General features: G+C 35.8%; 1 protein-coding gene across 3 annotated transcripts in view; it reads right to left on the bottom strand.

The window, feature by feature from the left end:
• Positions 1 to 22,775, bottom strand: part of Iws1 (interacts with SUPT6H, CTD assembly factor 1) — a 38,778-nt gene extending 16,003 nt beyond the window's left edge. For 2 of the 3 annotated variants that reach the window (XM_047546796.1, XM_047546797.1), the window contains exons 1-5: positions 22,476 to 22,775; positions 20,490 to 20,605; positions 7,248 to 8,394; positions 6,006 to 6,195; positions 5,414 to 5,471 (exon numbers count right to left, since the gene is read on the bottom strand). In XM_047546796.1, coding sequence (XP_047402752.1) covers positions 5,414 to 5,471; positions 6,006 to 6,195; positions 7,248 to 8,394; positions 20,490 to 20,605; positions 22,476 to 22,509 — 1,545 coding nt within the window. In that variant the 5' untranslated portion in view covers positions 22,510 to 22,775. The remainder of the gene's footprint in view (positions 1 to 5,413; positions 5,472 to 6,005; positions 6,196 to 7,247; positions 8,395 to 20,489; positions 20,606 to 22,475) is intronic. The other variant, XM_047546798.1, reaches the window with a different exon arrangement.
• Positions 22,776 to 23,222: the final 447 nt, after the last annotated feature.

Below are 23,222 nucleotides of genomic sequence, written 5' to 3'. Positions count from 1 at the left end.
ATATTTTACCATATATAAATATGGTATTATTATATAAATAGCAGCATAGTATTCACAATGGGTTCAAGATACTACTCAGCATTTTCCAAATTTAACAATAGAATATGGACATTGATCCATTTCAGCATAAATCATCCTCATTCTTTGTAATGCTTTCAAATATTTTACCATATGACTATAACCATAATCTGTTTACGCATTTGCCCAATTACATGATTATGTATATATTAATTTTTTTTAATTTAAATTTTTATTTTTACAGACTGCATTTTGATTCACTGTACACAAATGGGGTGTAACTTTTCATTTCTATGGTTGTACACAATGTAGATTCACACCATTCATGTGATCATATATGTACACAGGGTAACAATGTCTCATTCTACTATCTTTCCTTCCCCCACCCCTCCTGCTCCATTTTCCTCTACACCATCTGAAGTTCCTTCATTCTTCTCTTCCCCACTCCATCCCCTAGTTATGTATCGTCATCCACTTATCAGAGAAAACATTCTGCCTTAGGTTTTTTTGGGCTTGGCCTATTTCACTTAGCATGATAACTCCTACTCCATCCATTTACCAGCAAATGACATAATTTTATTCTTCTTTATGGCTGAGTAATATTCCATTGTGTATATAGACCACAGTTTCTTTATTCATTCATCAATTGAAGGGCATCTCGGTTGGTTCCAATATTTAGCTATTGTGAATTGAGCAGCTATGAACATTGATGTGGCTGCATCACTGTAATATGCTGATTTTAAGTCCTTTGGGTATAAACCGAGGAGTGGGATAGCTGGGTCACACAGTGATAAGAATTTGCCAAATTGTCTTCTACAGAGTTTATATATCAATTCTTTCTCCTTCCAGCAAAGTACAGATTGCACCTGTTTCCCCACCTTCTCACTACTATAGCAGGTTATTAAACGTTAATATCTGCCAACCTTGGGACCAAAAAACCAAAAGGTAAATGGCTTTATTTGCATATTTGCACTCTCTCATTAGGAATAAGTCTGGGCTTTTTATTTTTTCATGTTTAAAAAGTTTACAGAAATGCTTTTTCTGTAAACTCTAAATATCCTACGCCCATTTTGTTGTTGTTATTCTGTTTATCTTTTACTCATCGGGGAAAAAAAATCTCTAAAAATTAAGGAAATCTGCTGTGACATTAAAGGCACAACGGTACATTTGTACGGTTTGATTTTGTTTATGCTAATGTTAGGCATGATTTTCATTTTTATGTAAATGAAATGGCCAGTCTTTTTGTTAGAGCTTCTAACTTTTTGTATCTTACTTAGACAGGCCTTCTCAATGTTTTATATTAGTATGTTGTTTTTCTCAATGAGTTAAAACTGTAACAAGTTGATGTTAATTCTCCAAACTAGGTTTAGTTTAGCTTATTCTAATATGATGTTGAACTGAATATGAGAACTCCAAGAAGTTGTCCAAAGTCTCTGACTTTCAAATAATTCTTAAATTAATTCTTTACTATTTTTCTTAGGTTTACTTTTAATTAAATTCTAAATTCATCTACTTTCATTCTTTTACTTTAGTACAAATAATGATTTCTTTTTTGACCAAAGAACTGTTTAATAAGGCTTTAAAATTTTTATAGGACATAGGTGTTCTATTTGTTAATTTTGTTATTAATTCTTTTGATTCACTACATTACACACAGAAAATAGTACCTCTACTTTCTTTGACTTTTCAGAAAAAATTGGTTCAAAATTTATATGAGGGTTAGGGTTGTGGTTCAGTGGTACAGTGCTTGTCTAGTATGCGTGAGGCATTGGATTTTGTCCCCAGCACCACATAAAAAAACTAAATAAATGAAATAAAGATATTGTGTCCATCTACAACTAAAAATTTTAAAAAGAAATTTATATGAGAACACAAAGACCCAAGAAAAGCCAAAGCAATGTTGAAGAATAACAACCTTAGAGAACATAAACCAATTGTCACTAGCAATATATTAATGGTGCAAGGAGACCAACAGATTGGAAAATAAATCTAGATACTCGAGATTTATGACAGTGATGGCTACAAACAGCAGTAGGAAAGGATGATCTTTTTAATAAATGTTGCTGGGTCTACTGTATATTCCAAATTAGGGAAAGTAGTTTGACTTCTTCATATCACACATAAAAATTTTTAAGCCAATTTTAGGTGCATTGTGCAATTAAATGTGAACATTTATAAAATGTCAACTTCCTAGAAAATAACTTGGTGGAAATCTGCTTAACCTTGGAGACAGGCATAAATTTCTTATGCAGATTTCAAAAAGTTTTCACCAAAAAGAAAAGACTAATAAATCTGATCAATATTAAAATTAAGAACTTCTTTCATCAGAAGGTTCCACCGAGAAAGTGAGAAGGCAAGCAACCAAGTGGAAGAAGACATTTTTAACTTTCGTTAAATGGTTTCTATACAGATTACGTACAAATATTGGCATCACTTTTACAGATTTGTTGATTTTCAATAGAAAAAGGATTTGTTGACTGAAGGTTGTAAAAAATCTAAAATATTCATTATTGGAATTATATGGCCCTTTTTCCTGTAATTTTGAAAGTATGGAACAGAGGAGTTGAATGATTATGCAGTCTCCCCTAATCCCACACACCTATGACTAAGGCAAGCATATTTTGTTTTTGTTATTCTTTATGTTGTTTATCCTAAAAAATGTCTGAAATAAAACTAAACATAGATAACAACAACGAAAAAAGACATTTTTGGTTTTTATGGACTGCCTGTCAGCTATATTCTTCTTAGATCATGACTTGTCCATTTGTCTTTGTCATTAATTTTTGTTTTGTGTGCATGGATAGTTGTGTTTGTATATATGTATAAATAAAGACATACTATTAGATGCATACAATTTTAAAATCTTATCAATAAGAGTAATCCTCCTTATCTCACCTAATGTTTTTTGCCTCAAAGTCTACCTTCTTGATATTAATATGGCTATGTTAACTTTTCTTTTAGCTAGTGTTCACATGGAGTTATCTTTTCTTACCCCTTTATTTTCTACTTCTTTTTCAGATCATTCTCTTGAAACCAGTATGTATCAATTATTAAAATCCACTCTGACCATCTCTGTCATTTAACTGGAACATTTAGCATATTTACATATAATTTGATTCCTGATATTATCAAAGTTTAAATCTGCTATCTTACAGTGTACTACTTTCTAATTGTTTCCAGTTCTTTTATATATTTCTTTTTCTCTTTTCCTGCATCTTTAAAGACTGATTAGTGCTGGGGTGAATGCCTGTAATTCCAGTGACTCAGGAGGGTGAGGCAGGAGGATCTCAAGTTCAAAGCCAGCCTCAGCAAAAGTGAGGCAGTAATAAGCAACTCGATGAGACTCTGTATCTAAATAAAATAGAAAACAGGGGTGGAGATATGGCTCAGTGGTCAAATGCCCCTGAGTTCAATCCCTGGTACCTGCCCCACAACAACAACAAAAAACTGATTAGTTTTTATTATTTCAAAAAAATGTACCCTCTTTGGTTTAGAGGTTACACAGCCTTTAGTCATTATAGACTATGGTCATTACAGTCTTTTTAAAGGTCAGTGGCTCTTTCAGACATTTATATTCATTTGCAAAGACTTGTGAACACTTCAATTCCATGTATATTCCCAAATGTGCTATTGTTGTTTTAATTTTTTTTAAATATTTTTTTTTAGTTGTAGATGGACACAATACCTTTATTTATTTATTTTTATGTGGTGCTAAGGATTGAACCCAGTACTTAGACATGCTAGGCAAGGGTTCTACCACTGAACTACAACCCCAGCCCTGTTCTAATTTTATTTTTTATATATATATATAAATATATATAAAAATATATAAATATACTATATAAATACTATAATTATATATAAATATATAATTATATAAGTATATAATATATATACATATATATATACTGTATATACATATATTAAACCATACCAGACATGACTTTGTTTTGTACATTCAATATTCAAGTATATATTAATATACTTTAGTTGCTCTTTTTTACATCCTCTGTCTACCTGAGATCATTCTCTCTATATATTTATTTCCTTCAGTTGGCACATTGACAATGAATTCCCTCCTTATTTCATCTTCATTCCTGGAAAGCACTTTTGCTGAATATAACAGAATTCTAAGTTTCAAGTTATTGGATTCTCTTGTTTCTGTTGAGAAATGAGCTGTTAGTCTAGTTGTTGCTTTTCTAACTTTTTTCCTGTGGCAGCTTTGGAGACTCTCATTTTGTTTGATTTCTTGCAGTTTTATTATATATTTAGGTATATCTTTTTATTCTGCTTGCAACCTGTCATATTTCTATAATTTATAGTTTTATGCATCATTTATATATATGCATATATACATATTATCTTCTCCTCTAATACTCCAATGTGTTATGTTAAACTTTCTCATACAATTTCATCTTTTCTTTTACATTTTTCATAATGTCTCTCAACACTGTTCTAGATATTTCCTTCTAACCTGCTTTCCAGTTCACTGATTCTCTTTTCAAATATGTCCAATTTGTGTTCAACTTAACCACCGAATTTTTCATTTTAGTTACTGTATTTTTATAGTTCTAAAGTTTCTACATGGTTCTTCTCCAAACCTACCTTGTTCTTTTTAAAAATTTCTGTATCAAGAGCCCCTAGTTCTATTTTTATTGTTTTTGCTACTACCATTCCCTTTTAATGCCATCTTTAACTGTGTACCATGCTACATATATAAAAAACTTGAATTATCTTAATCAAGTTTCTGACACAGGTTCTTTAATCTGCCAGAAGACTCAAAGTTGGCCTAAAATATGAGTAAAGGTTGTTTTACTTTTAGTTCCACCTAAATCCTAGAATGCTGATCTTTTCTCAATACAGGGAATGGGATTTTCAGAGTCCCCAACCTTACCAGGCCCTGAATTTCAAATTTTGTCCCTAAGTCTTGAGGTTGTCAAAAATACGAGCAGACACTCATCCTCAGAGGTAAACACCCTCAAAGAAAAAGCAGTTCTAAACACCAAGTTCCCACCTCTTTAGCTTTGTCTTCTGCCTTAATAATTTCTTGTTACCTTGTTCTATGATGAGATTTTCAAAAGCTTTTCTAGTTGTCCACAGCAAAGAGGTTAATCCAAAATTACCAAGTCTTTTATTACTAGAAGTAGAAGTCCTATAACTACTGTGACTCTAACTTTTAGCATAGGATCTTTCATTGTCTCTTAGTGAGTTCCTTCATCCCATTAATTCAATTATTCTATTTTCCTTTTATGTCTTTGTAATACACTTTTATTTCACTTTTTGAATTCTTCTAGATTTTTCTACTGAATACATCATAGTAGTTTATTCCTACTTATCAGAATCATGTATTAGAGAATTTCTGCCATAAAAACAAATAAATCAGTCTTATACTTACTGTAAATTCTTCTTCCTCTTCATCACCAGATTCTCCAAATATATCTGCAATAAGATTTCTAGAAAATAAATAAATATAAAGACATTCATTTTCTTACTTCCTATTTGCTTAAGAATCATTTTTTAAAATAGGGTACTAATTTATGCATTGTAAAATGTGCAGATTTTAAGTGTCCAGGTCAATGGGCTTTAACAAATGTTTACACTCATATAACCAGCACCTTAATCAAGATGCAGAACAATTCTGTCTCCCCATAAAATTTCTTTACATCCCAACAGTCAGTTCCCAAATCAACATCCAAGAGGCAATCGCCACTCTAATTCCCATCATCATAGTTTTCCTGTTCTTAACTTAATATAAATGGCATTACAAAATGTTCTTTGCTTCCTTATCATATTGGGATCCATCCAAATTATATTGTATATATCAATAGTTTAAGAACTAATATCTTAGATGGCCAAAGTCACTCAATTAGGTAGGGTGTATTATACCTCACCACAAAATCCTAATATCAATTTAAAAAACTTGAAAGACAAACCCCTTTCTACTACCTAAAAACACCCTTGAAAACTCACATTATATTGTCACTTACTCTTCTTCATTGCCCGACTCACTATCACTCCCAAAAAGATCTTTCTCTTCATTTTTCTTATCAGACAATTCTTTTCCCACTTCTTCTTCACTGTCAGATGCTACAGTCTTCTCTCTTTTGCCTGACTTGTCTGATATAACATCACTGTCAGAATCATCAGCATCAGAGACAACACGACTCTTCTTAGCTGCTATTGAAAGAATCAATAATCATATTTTGTCATGGCTGTTGGTACCACTAAACATAACAGATGCTTTAAAATGTCAGTACATTTTATAGATCCCCCTAACAAATAATATCAATATAAAGCAGGCATTAAGATCTACTTTCCCTTTGGAGAAGAGAGAAAATTAGGGTTAGCTTGATAGAATTGGCATCCTTTCCATACTACCTAGAATTAGAAACTAAAAGGACTATTCCTTTTTTTTTTTGGTACCAGGGATTGAACCCAGGGGCACTCAACCACTGAGCTACATCCCCAGCCCTTTTTCGTATGTTATTTAGACAGGGTTTTGCTGAGTTGCTTAGGGCCTCACTAAATCACTAAGGGTGGCTTTGAACTCACGATCCTCCTGTCTCAGCCTCCTGAGACACTGGGATTACAAGTGTACACCACCATACCCAGCTAAAAAGGACTAGATATTCCTTTTTAAGAACATTCTCCACATTCCTTAACTGTTGCTGGTCAGTTTGAAATTTCTCATCTTTTCTGATAAACTGGCAATATGTGCTGTGTTCTTTATTCTTCCTCCTATAGTAACAGGTTATAGGGAATGTATCTTTTCCAAAAAAGTTGTTTCATAAGAAAGCAATCTTATGAAAAATTAGTTTTAGGTAGCAAAGACTGGAATACTCTCTGCAAAGAAAATCTCTCAAAAGAACCTCCCCCAAAATATCTCCGTTACCTAAGTACTTGAGTACTCAACAATGATTAACAAATGAAGGAATGACCTGTGGAACCACAGTTACTGTTTGAATGGTGTCTAATTAATTAGCAGTCACAGAGACCATAGCTAACTCTGGATATGGTCAGGGGTTTTCATGTTAACATGTTTTTGAAATTTTACCCTTTCTGATAAAGAAAACCCAAGTCTTTCATATTCCCACTGACTCTTGGTCTAGGCTTATCACTTTAAGGCAGTTAGAAATTAGGGGCTATAAGAACAACTCAAAGGAAATTTAATATTAAGCTTGGTCAATGATCACCTGGGGAAACAGGTGTCTAGTTAAATAATTCCTTACATGCTTTTTCTTCATCTTCACTATCAGAAAGTACTGCAGCTTTCCGTTTTGCTACTTTTTCCTCCTCACCCTCTTTTTCTTCATCTTCGTCACTATCCATTTTTTGCCTTTTGGGTTCTTCCTCCTCACTCTCAGAACTGTGAAACCTTTTTCTGTCAACATGGCTCTCTGAATGAAAGTCATTCTGCATTTCTGGATTCCCCCCCTTATTTTCCCCATCACTATCATCATCCGACTCTGGCTTCTGTTTGGATCTGGAGACATCCTCAGCTTCTGAATCACTGGCAGGTCCCTTTTGAGGCTCCTCACTCTCAGAGTCGCTGACTCGGGGTTTGGGGAGTTCCTCATTTTCAGAATCACTGGCCTGATGTCTTGGGGGGTCCTCACTTTCTGAGTCACTAATTCGGGGCTTGGGGAGCTCTTCATTATCTGAGTCACTGGCCCGGTGTCTTGGGGGGTCTTCGCTTTCAGAGTCACTGATACGGGGTTTGGGGAGCTCTTCATTATCTGAGTCACTGGCCCGGTGTCTTGGGGGGTCTTCGCTTTCAGAGTCACTGATACGGGGTTTGGGGAGCTCTTCATTTTCAGAGTCACTGGCCTGGTGCCTTGGGGGTTCCTCACTTTCTGAGTCACTGATTCTAGGTTTAGGAAGCTCCTCACTTTCTGAATCACTCATTTGTGGTTTGGGAGGCTCCTCATTTTCTGAGTCACTGGCCTGCTGCCTTGGGGGTTCCTCACTCTCAGAGTCACTGATTTGAGGTTTCAGAGCATCCTCAGTTTCAGAGTCACTGGAGGGACTCTTTTGGAGCTCTTCAATCTCAGAATCACTGGCAGCATGCTTTCTAACTTCTTCGTTTTCAGAGTCACTTGCGTGTCCATTCAACAGCTCCTCATTTTCAGAGTCACTCCCAGGTAATTTCCTGGTCTCCTCACTCTCAGAGTCACTCCCGTGCTGATTGACATCCTCATTTTCAGAATCACTTGCAGGAGGCTCTGCCCGCTCCTCAGATTCGGAGTCACTGTCCTTTGGCCTGTGCAGCTCCTCACTTTCAGAGTCGCTAGCATTAAGATGTGAGGGCTCATCATTCTCAGAGTCTGTCACATGATGTCTTTTGGTGAGGCCATCTTCTCGATCACTAGGTTCATTCTGAAAAAACAAGAAAAAAGTCAGCAACATGTAAGAAAACAGTCATGAAATTTAAAAATTTTCAACAATTCTTTAAATGTAGAAATAGGTGAACTTAAATGTCGGATTCTTGCCATATTACTGATATAAAATCATCCCACTTTAAAGGTCAATCTATAAAAATGGTTTATCATGGTTTGGACCCCCCAAAAGGGGAAGAATAAACAAAATGAACTGTAAAGCATACCTCTAGATTATACAGGAGAAATTAATTTTGAAGAGTTGATGAGCTAGATTAAAAAGAAAGAAGAGTCTAACTTCCTCATATATTCTAATTCCTAAAAATTGAACTATTTTTCAAAGAAATACAAGCAAACATGTAACCAAGTTCTTTTACAAAGAAGCATTCTTGGATTTTATATGGTTGAAATTATTTTAAGGGAAAAAACTATAAAACTTTATTTTATTTAAAGGGTCAAATAAAATATATTCTCCCATGGGAATCTAAACAAAGAAGGAAAGGAGACATTTCCTAAGCACCTATTAAGAGTCAATACCATGTTGGGCTCTCTTCTATTAGTTCATTTACTTTTCACTACAGTATTTCTTATGCATAAATATTTTAGGACTTAGAAAACCATCTAGAATCTCACTTTTCATAATACTCTGGTTTACAAAGTAAAAGTATTTCATTTTGAATGTTTCTCCCTTAAAAACCTACTAAGGCAAATATTTCTCTTTAGAATATTATGATTGAATATGAACCTACCAACAGATCAACTTTCAAGGACCAAAGAGATTTTAACAACATATATGCCCACTGTCATACTCTTCAATTTACACCAAGTTCATTTAAAAAAGACTATGCTGTGTTTACAACTTCAAAGAGAGCACAAAACATAAGCAAGTATACAAAACAGAAGTTTGAGGAGTTATTCATATTTTATTTTATTTTATTTTATTTTATTTTTTTTTTGGGTGCTGGGGATCGAACCCAGGGCCTTGTGCTTACAAGGCAAGCACTCTACCGACTGAGCTATCTCCCCAGTCCCTCATATTTTATTATCATCATGATGACACAATTCCAAAGAAACGTTAACTGCTAAATGTATTAACTGAAGTTTACCATGTTCAGGAACTTTCCAAAACTATAAACTTTCAAAATTTCTACTAGACACTCAGTATCATTCCTTGTCATATCCCTATTCTCCCAGTAAAACTAGAATTTAGCTATTATGACATTAAGATTGGAGGGAGAACACAGAATCTTGCAATCATAGTACTATACTCCACATACTGCTTAAAGTTACTTTGGCTATACTTACTAATTTAAAAGAACATAGATGGAATATTTATTTAGAATGTAAGCTCTCTGACAGCAGGCATTTTTGGTTTCTTTTCTTCACAGAGATATCCCCAGAGCACAGAATCATCTCCAGCACACACACACTCACAGTGTTTGTTGAATAAATAATAAAGGAGTTAAGTGGGAATAATATCAAGAGGAGTAATTAATTCAAAAAGCATTTATTTAATGCCTACTATGTGCAAGGTGCTAGCAATCAAGGCTAAACATGTTTCTCAATGCCTGACTCTAAAGAGCTGTTGCCTAATGAAGAGCCAAACAAATAAATCCTAACAATATTTTGAAACTCTATAGGAAATGTATCTATATGAAACTAAGCTGCAAAAAGTATGTAGACAACAGGTATTTTTGAACTTAGCTTGCAATGAATGAGTAAAGAAGTTAACTAGTATGATAGGGAAGGGTAAACAGGAACCAGTAGGAGGCTGTTTAGAACATTTTCAATGATATACCCATCACATAACTCTAATACCTTGTTTATGTGTGACTTTATTTTAGCTGAAAACAGGAATCATTTCTGTCTAGGTTCAACAAAAGAAGAATCCTCCCAGAATCAGTGAGATGAATAACTAACAGACCAATACAGGTAAAAACCAAGGCACCTCAGTTTAGAAAAAAGAACTCTCAGATCTTTTTCACTACTGCACTATGAATAATATGACTCAAGCTCTAACCATTCTATATTTCACTGTCTAGAACCTAAATTTTAAATCCACAGGAGAGACCATGTAATTGGTCACAGCAACATCAGATGTGACTCAATCCATTACTGCTAGAGCAGAGGCAGAGAGCTCAGAGCCATTCCCAAAGGAGGGAGACATCACAAACTGGGCAGTCATCCCTGCTACATTCTACCCTGGATTTCTCGACATATCAGGTAAGCACTGCAAAACAAGCAACCATTAAGTACATTACATATGGTAATCATTATAAAACTAATGAATTCCCATTAATTTTAAAGGAGTTTCATAAAACTTGAGTATCCATTCTGTGTGGCAACATGATGGGAAAAAAGGGAGAGAAATCAATGCAGTAAGAAAGTGCTGGACAACATGCTCAAGCTAGTGAATAAACATAAGCAGTGATATAGAATTTAGCCAGAACATATCAGAAATTATGCAATTAAGCTTAAAGTTTAAAAGTTGTCAAAAAATATTCAAATATTTAGGACTGATTTCAGTAATTAAACTGAAAACTCAAAATACAGTTTTTTAGAAGTCAGGTTAAGTACAATAAATTAACAGTAGAAAGTGCCATTGAAATGGTATTTTCTTAATAACACAAGAAACCCCCTAGTTGGAACTGTCAGAGAAATTGAGCACATGAAGTCCTGAAAGGATTCAGAAATGTCTCTACTGCCTCACATAACCATTTACACTGGTCACACATCATAAGGAATAATTTTACTTATCTCAGCATACAAATAATAATTACGCTCCTTATAGACCAGGGTCACAATACACACACACACACACAAACACACAAACTGACAGTCTTAAACTGAAAAGCAAGTATTAATGTGTTAATTTCGAAGTAGTATACTATCAAATAGAAACCTTTAAAAAGAACCAAACAACTCATGACACCATCTCTTTTTTTTAACCTATCAGATGTGTCAAACTCAAAACAGCTGAACTTGCAAACTTGCATATTACCTTATCATTATAAACTGGCAAAACACTCTATAGTAAATTATACTGTGAATTCCATGAAGAAATAAGTATGGGAGTATTTTCAAAAACACATTTCAGTGGACCCCAGTTCCAGAAAATATAACTAAATCCTCAAATTGTACTAGTTCAATAAGTATACAAAAGAATCTGAAAGGGATCAAGAGAGTTGCTCGTGGTAGAATGCTTGTCTAGCACATGTGAAGTACTGGGCTGGACTCCTAGAACCAAGAAGGAAGGAAGGAAAAAATGGATGGATTCATTAATCTGAGGAAACCAGCTATTAAAACAACACAATGCTGTCAATCCAGTTAGGTCTGTAGAGAGCTGCAATGCTCTGAAAAACTCCACAATTTTGCCACTAGCATACACATAATAAAATTAAGGTACATATTTGAGTGTCCCTTGTCTGGCTGATCTAAGAATCAGAGTAAAAAATAAAAGCTCTCCTGATGAGTACCAGTAAAAAAAATATTCTGCACAAAGTTTAAGATTTTATGATAACAAAGTCAACTCCTGCCTACCTTTCCAGATTCATTTCTGCCCTCTCACTAACATGTGGGTCATAACAGCAGTTCCCAAACTTTAGTGGGCAGAGGAATCATTTGGGGATCTTTGGTGAAAACCACAGACTTTTATGCTTTTCACCTCCACATATTAATCTAGTAGGTCTAGGAAAGGTGCCAAATAATTTGCATTTTAACACGTGATCCACATGACAGAACACACTGAAAAAAATCCTTTTCCAGACACATCTAACTACTTACTAACTTACTTCCATGCCTTTACAAATTCTGTTCCCTTAGGCTAGATTATCTTTCCTCTACCTTGTCCTTTTCATAACCTCGAAACAGCATTTCTCTCTAGGTAAAATAACTTTGTAAACATAATGTGATAGTTAAGAACATAGTCAAAAAGGCCTGGGGTCTAAACCCTAGTTCTATCACTTTCCACTGTTTGTAATGTGGATATTTTCTTAATTCCTCAAAATTCATGTGGCTTCAATTTAATGGAATCAGGAATAGTTATCTGTACCTCAGAGGGCTATTCTGATGATTAAATGTATGTAAACAAGTTAGGAACAAAATCTTATTAATTATTAATTACAAAATATTCACCCTTCCAGATGCAGCCCAAACACATCCTCTGGGAAGGCCCAGCTGGTTAGTTATTCCTCCTTCATATCCCCATAGCATCCTGTGCTTCTGTTTCACTGAAGTCACAGTTTACACATTTATTTTCATCACACACTGACCTTAAGAACAGAGACCATTTTTTAAAAATGTATCTCTCACCTGCAGAATGAAGAGACTCAAACTACATTCACTAAAATGAAAAAGAAATCACATAAGCAATGTGTAGTAGAAAATAGGATCAATTCCTAAAACAATGAAAATGTAGATGGAATGAAAAGAACTAGTAAGAAATAGGATAAATAAGGACAGCAATGGCCAAGAAACCTTCTAGTTACTTTGATGTTACTCCCAGCTTGGTAGAAAGATCCACACAAAAGTAGACCATCATCTTTACTCAATTCAAAGTGAGGCTGGAATTAAGAGGGGTTGTCACTAACTTCAACAGCAGATGGATGGCTGGGCCCACTGTGCTTGAGCCAGGTTCCATTTCCAAACAACCTCTTCCATAATAGTCCCACACTGTGGGATCCTCAGCAGGAGAATGCTCTACTTTTCTATGTAGAAGAAATGTACAGACTATTAGAATTAAAAAACAAAACAATAACCACAAAAACCCTGCTATTTCCTTCAATATATTTTTCATGAAAGAGCCACTACCTGCCTAAAACTCACATGGCTAATTTCATACTGCTCAAGAAAATATTAAAGTGAAACAGTGAAAATCAGAACTGGCAAATAGTTATAACTAGATTACAAATAAGGACCACCTCTCCATGTGGTGCTCAAAATGCTTAATAACTATTCAAAAAGGTTTTTATAAAGATTTTTCCCCCTTTCCCACCTGAGCTGTCAGAAAATGTGGGAAAATTCTGAGTTCTCAAAATGCTCTACAGCAAAAATGTACTTTTAAAAAATCCTACTGATGTTTATATCCCTTTTAACTTAAGTAAAAAGATGTTAGCAGTCTAAAAACAAATATGTAATCAACTATTACTACAACTGTTTATATGTGGATTTAAGAAAAAAATGATGCAAAGTTTAAGAACATTATTTTGAAATTTTATGTCACATGGCAAATCAATGTTGCTTTATGAAGCATGGTTGCAACCTTATAAAGATTAGCTATGTCCTGGCCCCCTAACAAGTACAAGTAATACTGTTATGGTTTGGATATGAGGCACCCCCCAAAAGCTCCTGTTTTCATGCAGAAATGTTCAGGTGAGATGAGTGGATTATGAGAGCTATAACCTCATCAGTGGTTTAAACCATTTGATGGATTAATTTGAATGGGCTAACTGTGTGGTAACTATATGCAGGTGGGACATTATTGTATGAAGTAGATCACTGGGAGTATGCCTTGGGATTATATATTTTGTCCCTAGCTCCCTATCTCTCTCACTGCTTTGTGACTGCCATGAGCTGAGCAGCTTTCCACCACCATACCTTTCTGTGAAGATGTTTTTTCTGCTTTACCTTGGGCCCAAAGCAATGAGGTCAGCTGCTCCTGGACTAAGACCTCTGAAACTCTGAGCCCTAATAAACTTTTCCTCCTCTAAGCTGTTATTTTTTTTTTTTTTTTTTTTGTGGGAAGTCATGGATATTTATTTTATTTATTTTAAAAATCTGTTCTAATGTTCATAGCTGCTCAGTTCACAATAGCTAGATTGTGGAACCAACCTAGATGTCCTTCAATTGATGAATGGATAAAGAAAATGTGGTATATATATATATATAATGGAATATTACTCAGCCATAAAGAATGATAAAATTATGGCATTTGCAGACAAATGGATGAAACTGGAGAATATCATGCTAAGTGAGATAAGCCAATCTCAAAAAACCAAAGGAAGAATGATATCGCTAATAAGTGGATGATGACACATAATGGGGGGTGGGAAGGGTTAGTGTTGGAGTTGGGTTTAGGGAGGGGGGCAGGAATGGAGGAAGGAAGGACTGTATAGATGGAGGGGAGGGGTGGGAGGGGTGAGGGGGGAAGGGAAAAAATGGCAGAATGAATCAAACAACATTACCCTATGTAAATTTATGATTACACAAATGGTATGCCTTTACGCCATGTACAGAGAAACAACATGTATCCCATTTGTTTACAATAAAAAAAAAAAAAAAAGTTACAAAAAAAAAAAAATCTGTTCTAACTAGTTATACATGAGAGTAAAATGCACACTGTACACCAATGGAGCACAACTTCTCCTTCCTCCGGCTGAACATGGTGCAGTGTCACACAGGTATTGTATCCATACATGTAATATAGGGATAATGATGTTCATCTCATTCCACCATCCTTCCCATTCCCCTGCCCCCACCCTCTAAGTTGTTCTCAGTTGTTTTGGGTTACGGGGATGAAAAACTAACACAAATATCTGCACTATTTACTGTATAGAATAATTGTTAAAAGGGTATTATAGTTCTCAAACCTGTTACAAAAGTTTTAATTTAATCCTCATTACAACCTTTTTAGTTCACTATCAAGGTGGTGAAGGGGAAGCTCACAAAGATGAAATAATTTTTCAGAGGCTGGTAATGATTAAGTGGCAAAGCTAAAGTTTGAAATCAAACTTTGGCCATTACTATCTTTCACTATAAAAAGGTATGCAAAAACAGAACAATTTCATCATCATCCCACAGAGATTTGTTATTACATCATCTGGACCATACTTAATTCTTCAGCATCACCTCTCATTAAGCTATTCCATTTTCTATCCACAACAATCATTCCTGAAACACACCAAGTCCTTTCAAATTCTAGGCCTTCTGTACCTGCTGCTCCTCTAGCTAGGATTTCTACCATTGCCACCTGTAAAGTTCTTCTCCAATTGGAAATATTATACTCATTCGTTACTCAGTTGAAACACCATAACTACTAAGCCCATCCCTCCCTCTTTCTCCCACAGAACTTTATGTGTGTCCTTCACACAGCGATGCATTGTACAAGTCACCTGTTTGCAGGTTTGCCACATTCATCTATAAAGGACTATAGTTCCGTTAGGAACCTGTAGTTTCAAGTTTGCATTGTTAGGCCTAGTAAACATTTAAAAAACATGTCTTTAAAGACACAGAAAACAAATCACACATCATACAAACTTAAAGAATAGTGTATTTCAATCTAAATGTTTAATTCTTGGTTTAGAAACTATAAGACAAAGTCAGTATAGAAAAATGTCTACAATCTCCTGCTGCAGAGATACCAGAGCAATTGGAAATACAGACTCTTTAAAAAAAAAAAAAAAAAAAAAAAGAATTGCAAATTTTTGTACATTTTCTCCCCAATTTAAGAAAGTACCTTTCTCTTTGTCCTTCCATATCATCTATTTTAAAAAGACAATTTGATACTCATAAGTTATATTAAAGACAAGTAAAAATGGAAAAAATAAAATAAAAACTGCCAGTGGAAAAAAGGAAGGCTTATCTTTACAGTTTTGAAAGGGTTTTTTACATGTTTCTTCTAAAATTTTAGTACATTTTCAGTTATTTCATGCATGCTCATAAAAACGGGTGACAAAATGATGGCAGTTATTTTATTTATTTTCTCTTCATTTTTAAAGATTAATATACACTGTAGAATAAAAAACAAATGTGAATCGAATCATACCACCGAAAGATAATCATCATTTAGACTTTGGTACAAGGAATCACCTTTCAATCTTTTTCTGTGAATTTAATTTAAAAAATTAAATTAGGATCTAGAGCTACAATTTTATAGTCCATATCTTTAAAGCAACAAGTTAAATTCTCCCGTATCATTCAAAACTCTTTGAAAACAATTTTAAGATTGCACTGCCATTCTTATAAAGGCTTATCTTTTAATCCCTCATTTTCTATACTGTCAAATATTCATGATTTCTTTTCTTATGCTCACCACACCTCATTAGTCCATTTCAATGTTCTCAACCCAAAGGCAGTTCTGGATCCTCATCCAAGTGGATGTTTGGGAATTAAAGGGGTCATTTTTGGTTGTCAAGTACAAGCGTGGTAGTTGAGGGGTGATATGTACATTTTACTAGCATTTCATGGGGAACCAAGATACTAAATATCCTATAATGCCTAGGTGTGTGCTCATAGGCCTATCGCTGGCTTGGCAGAATCTCTTGATCAGAAAAGCAACACAAGACAACTCTCTGTGCAGGTGTGGCAACTGACAGGATCTGGAAACCTGACCCCCACAGAGAATGTAGTAACAGACAAGCATCTGAATGGGGGAATATGGAAAGGTCTTTACAACCAGTAAGAGAAAAAAATGAAGCCAAATGAGGACTTCTGGCATAAAACATGAGAAGTTCTGCTGACCTACTCCCCAGTGAAACTGGTGAGACATCTTTGAAGAAAGGTTCCGCCATGGGTAAAAAACACTGAGAATACAAGAGCTCTCCTCACCCTGGCCCTGGCTTGTGGGAATGCAGCTGCTGTCTCACTCCCACCTCCCAGTGGATAGGTCAGTTTCTAGAGCTGGGTGTCATTCAGGGAGTTCTCCCCTATCCCCACCATCCGCTCTAAAGTTCAGGTTCACATTCTGCCTAAAGAAAATGCAGACCATAAATCAGATAGCTCCTAATCTCTTCCCCCAAAGAAACTGACTTCATTTGCAACATGATTTGGGGAAGTTGCAGTTGGAAGGCACTTGGGATGAGATTCAAAGTACAGTCTAAACTTAGGCCGGCTAGTTTGCAGGAGAGAACCAGGGACTAAGACAGTTGGGAGGAAACACACTGGAGTTAAAATACTATCAAACACTGTCCTCAGAAACTAATCCTTTAAAGGAGCCATAATTTGATGGGATTAGTTTGAAGAACAATTTATGTTCCAGGTCATGTTTGAAAACAATAGTATAATCAAGGGGCAATAAGGAAATTTAGTAGCCAGGTATGGTCAGAAAGTCAGAAAAAGAGTTCTAATCATCTAGAGTTAATAATCATCTAATCACTGAAAAGCATTCAACTAACCACTGATCACCAATTTAAAACATCTGAAGAATTGGTGGTCATGGTGGTGCATGCCTGTAATCTCAGTGGCTAGGGACGCTGAGCCAGGAGGATCCCAAGTTCAAAGCCAGCTCGGCAATGTAGTGAGGCACAAAGCAAAACTTAGCAAGACCTTGTTTCAAAAAATGGGTGCCTAGGATGTGATTCAGTGGTTAAGTGCCCCTGGGTTCTATCCCTGGTACCAAAAAAAAAAAAAAAAAGAAAAGAAAAAAGAAAAATTTGGAGAAACAAATGTGTGTACTATGCAGTTAGGCCTAAAACAGACCATTTTTTTCTTGTCAATATTCCCTAAACTTTACAGTATCACAACTATTTACATAGCAGTTTTATAAATAGGTATTAGGTATTATAAATAATCTAGAGATGACTTCTACAGGAGGATGTGTACAGGTTATATGCAAATATCACACCATTTAAAATTTGCACACACATATACTGAAGACCCAGCCCAAGTTCTTGTTCACTAAGTATATGATATACTACCAGGCTATACTCCCAACCCTCATTTCATTTTATATAAGGGATTTGGGAATCCTCTGAGTTTGGTATCCCCCAGAGTGGAAAAGATTCCTGGAACAAATCCCCATGGACATGGAAGGATAAGTGTAATGTTGCACCAGTACCATGAAACCATTAAAATTACACTTAGTGAGACTCTTTAATGACATAGGTAAATACTTGGGGCACAATATTAAGTGAAGAGATAATAGATACAAAATACACATGGTAAAATTTCAAGTAGTTTAAAATATATACATACTTTATATGCATGGGGGAGAATTAAAATGTAGGAAATATGTCAAAAGTTAATAGTCATTTATGTGATTGCAGTATACTGATTTTAATTTTCTTCTTTAAACTTATTTATATAATTTCCAAATTTTCAACATATACACTTATACATTTAGAATCCATATCATTATAAAAAAATAGTTGCAGGTGCTTAAAGATGAACCTTTATCATGTTTATAACTAAATCAAGAGGACTTGAGATAACCAACCCAATGGGTTCTAAGCTGACACTGGTCAATCTCTTAACATTGTTTCCAATACAGAAACTTAAAATATTACACTATAAATGTACTATAATAATGACATTATCATTTAGCTCCTATTTAGTAATTTACTGGAATTTAGCCTAAATATTTAAGAGCCTACCAAAAAAAACCAACAGAGTGACCTGAAATAACTAAATGATGAGCCATTCCTGTACCTGTGTTTAGCTCCCTGACTCTTTACTGATTCCACTCTCGTCACATTGGCTCCTTGAAAACTTCAAGCACACTCTCACCTTGGAGTTCTTCATGGGAATGTTTTTTCCCTATTGACACACAACCATGTGACTATTCCCTCAGTTCCATTTCTGCCTTGGTTGAAACGTCACTTCTTTTTTTGTGGTGGTAGGGGTTGAACTCTTGGCCTCCCACATGCTAGGCTAGTGAGCTACCTCTGAGCTCCATTCCTATCCCTTTTTTATTTTATTCTGATAGGATATCACAAAGCTGTTCAGGCTGGCCTTGAACTTGTGATTCTTCTGCCTCAGCCTCTGGAGTAGCTAGGATTATGGGTATGCATAATCACACCTGGTCTCAAATGTCACTTTCTTAAAAAGGCCTACATGGACCTTCTTATTTGACAGTGAAACTTGCCCTCCATCCTGATATCCTTCATTCCATTCTAATTTCTCCCAGGTCCACAACATTTGTCACATTCTAGCAAACTACAATTTTTAAAAACTGTACACTCTTTTAATGTCTGTCTTCTCTCACTGGAAAAATAAATCCAAGAAAAGAATTCTGACTTTCAGTCACTGATATGTCCAAAGCACCTTTTAAAAAAAAAAAAAAAAAAAAAAAGACTGACACATAAAGTGCTCAACGAGAAATGTATGAAAGTACTAATGACACAAATGTATAACTGTAAAAAACGACATGACTGTAACGACAGTCAATATGATTTGCAAGAATTAAAACCTATTATGTAAAAATTGACAATTTTTTTATGTGTGTAATCAAGCAAATATATGGCACAAATGTTCTTTAAAAATCTATCTTGGAGCTCAGGATGTGTGGCTAAGCAGTAAAATGCTTGCCTAGCATGCTCAAGTCCCCAGATTCAATCCCCAGCACTACAAACAAACAAAATAAAAAAATCCAAAAGCAAGAATGATGGAGTGACTGAAAAGTTTTTGAGCATGATGGTACATGCCTGTAATCCCAGCAACTTGGCAGGCTGAAGCAGGAGGATTGCAAATGCAAAATCGGTCTCAGCAAACCAGTGAAAACATCTGTCCATTTTTATCATTCCTATTTGTTTATGTCTATCAGACACATTGACTTACTGAAAAATGTCCCAATTTTATTTTGTTAACACTGTGTAAGACTGTATAACCAAGGAAACAAATTAAGTATTTTAAAAATATTTATGTTAGGCCAAATGTTAAAACGTATAGAGAACCTAATATTATTCTATTATTAAACAAAAACAGCTTTTAAAACTACACTTGTTTCGTTATCACATGCATCTTAATTCAAAACAAGAAGGCCAACTCCTGATACAAATTTTATTAAGTGAAAATTCCCTAATTTTTTATTTCAACTTTTCTTCAGACTGCAAATGCTCACTGCCTTAACAAGATGTTATCTGGGGACTGGGTAAGCCTAGTTAAATATCAAAGGCCTGGCTCATTATCTGATTTAACATGCTTAGTTAAAAACTGCCTAAATACTTGAAATTCGACCCAGTCAGAACTTATTTCCCTTGTGATTACATCATAACCAGTCCATTCCTATTTATTTTTAAAGCAGTCTTCTAATAATTTATACTTCTTACTCTTTTACTCTCAGAGATTAAAGCCCAAATCCCATGGAAGGGTGCCTACAACTTAAGAAATTTAAAACAGGACTCACAGAAGTACAAGGAAAAATCCTCCCCAAAGATATTATACCTCTGAATGCCGTTCTATGCTTCCAGTATCTGATCCAGAGTGTTGCTCATTTACATCATCCTCACCGTCTGATCCAGAATCCCGTTCATCCTGTACTGGAGTAGCACCACCATCATCTGCTTAAAAATAAACAAAAATCCATTTACAGTGTAACATGAATGACACCTATAGCTGAAACAAACACACTGAATCAAGACTATCCAGAGCAAAAGTTACTGCTAACAGCAAAACTAATGATGATAGTATTTTGAGCAAAGCAATACAATATTCATCAAAATACCAACATCATTAACATACACCATGACATATGTGGTAGCAAAAATACTCCCAAAAAGGAATGAAAATCTTAAAAAATATCATTAAATATCAAGTCAATAACTTGCAAGAAGATTGTGCTGTTTATTTCAAATTTATGTTAAAAATGTCTTTCTCTCCAGAGCACTTACCACCAACTTCTAAAGTATGATGCAATTTTTCTCAAGTTATTTTGCTTTCAATTCACTGCTGAATCCCTGGAACCCAGAACACTGCCTGGTATATTATATAAATATCTGTTTATGAATGAGAAATACAAGGAATCCCAGTCCAGAAAGTCAAAACTCATTAAAGCATATTACAATATTAAAAAATTAACCATAATTATGAATTGGTACTTAACTTTAAGCAATATTTTAAAAATATAAAGTAAAACTGTCCTGAGGGCAGATGTAGGGCTATTAAAGTTCATAAGGAAAACATGATTAGAGGTTTAATAAAAAAATCTAAATGAAGCATCAACTACATGAAAGCCAAAAAGTGGCAGAAAGATGAAATCACTCAGATACAAATAAGCTACTGTACTTAGCTAGAGTAAAATTATGCAGTCACAATAAAAAAGAATAGTTTTGAAATTTAACAATTTTGCTCAACAGGACAGATGAGAAGAGGGCATGCAAAGAGTTAAAATACTGTCCTGGCATAATAGGAAATCATTACAGAGTGCCTAAAAATGATGCAAGAATAAGTCAGGCATAAGTTAAGAATATCGAGGTAAATACTAAAAGAATAGAAAATAGGTGGAGGAGGTATCAGGAACTGCTATCTTATTACTTCAACTTGTTACCTCTTTTAACACAACCTATGCACTATAATACATGAAATTACTTTTTTTAAAAAGCAATTTTAAAACACAAGAGAACTGAAAAGCTATTTTGAAAACATCAGAAAATGTTTTAAGCAAAACAGAAGCGCATGCCTGAAAAGCATTTACAATCACTACTACTTGCTGTCATTAAAAAGGAATCAAAGGGAACTCAAAACAGTGAAGAGTTTTATGTCTTAACAACTAAGCACCTTTGATACAGAAGGTACAAATAGAACTGAATGCAAAGGAGAAAAAATAACCTAACTTGTTTTCCCCGACTAGGTCCTACCTTACTCACCTTTACATTTCGGTTGCCTGGCCCAGTAAGTATACATGAGTAAGAATGAAGAAAGACCAAACTTCGGTGAGGAATAAGAGGAAAAAATTTAAGGTGAAGGAAAGGCAAAAGGTCTAGAGAAGCACTCCTTATTCTAAGGTATTTATACAACTCAAACAAGCGTCCTGCACTTTAATCCTGGGAAGCCAGTGTGGCAGAAGAAATTAAACGACCCTTAATTTGGAATGAAGTCTAGGAAGGATCCCCAGCCTCTACTGAACAATTTCTTTGGGTTCCAAAAAAACTTGTAACTTCTGAGAAGTCCTTAACAGGAAAAACCTCTTCTTTCCCAATACTGCACACAGTAGGTACTTAGTATAGAGTAGTGGCTTCCGGATTTCAGCAAAAACCTTCACCGATTCGGAAGACGGCTTTCCCTCAAGAATCCCCTCTCCAAGGTTCTAAATTGGGGCCTGCAGCTAGTTGGTCGGCGGACTCCGTCTCCGAGGTTTCTTTCCCCACTCCCACAAGGGCGCGAGGCCAAGCTCCGCCGAGGAATCGCTCGGTCCCCAACCCGTGAACCCACCTGACTGGTCGCCACTGTAATATTCCGAGTCCATGGCAGGCGGGCTCTCAGCGGGGAGTGTCCGCGCCCCGCGCCGCCCCCGTCACCTCCTTCCTGGTGGTGTGACCTCCGATGGCGCGGCTCGGTGCTGAGGCTCCGGCCTACCCGGAGAGTTCGGAGAATATGAAAACGGCAGCAGCAGAGACGAACGCTTCGACCTGGGAGCCCCAGCAGCAAAGGCCGTATCCGAGAAGCCAGCAAGCGTGCGGGTCGGCGCTCTACTTCCCAGAAGCACCTCTGAGACCAAAAATGGCGTCTGCCCACGACCCTCAAAGGAATGCAGTGCGCAGGCGCTATCATGCGTCAAACCGGCCAATGAGAAGACATAATAGTAATGACGCAACGCGCCGCCGAAAAGGAGACTACTGGGAAAAATGAGCGGGAGCTTCAGTTAAATACGCCCCTTAGGAGGAGTCTGGTGTGTCTGGCATGGGAACAAAGTTTCTCGCTTGACTCTGTGTTCACCCTTCTTGGAGGAGCATCAGAGTTGCTCTTGCGAGAAATGGAGACCCCGAAAATTACATTTCGTACCTGTTGGCCAAGTAACTCTTGTCTCCGTCCTGGAGCTCGGGGAAAGATTCCCGCCCTCGGTACGTGGAGGAGTTGGCGCACTGTCTTCTGGGACTTGTAGTTTATTGCCTAGCGAGCGTTGATACATTACTAACTGAAGTGATCAATACCTCCTTCAGGCATTTTTACTTCCTTTCT

This window comes from Sciurus carolinensis, chromosome 3 (assembly GCF_902686445.1).
Source record: "Sciurus carolinensis chromosome 3, mSciCar1.2, whole genome shotgun sequence".
NCBI classification, from domain to species: Eukaryota; Metazoa; Chordata; class Mammalia; order Rodentia; family Sciuridae; genus Sciurus; species Sciurus carolinensis.
This window is presented reverse-complemented; position numbering and strand designations above follow the sequence as displayed.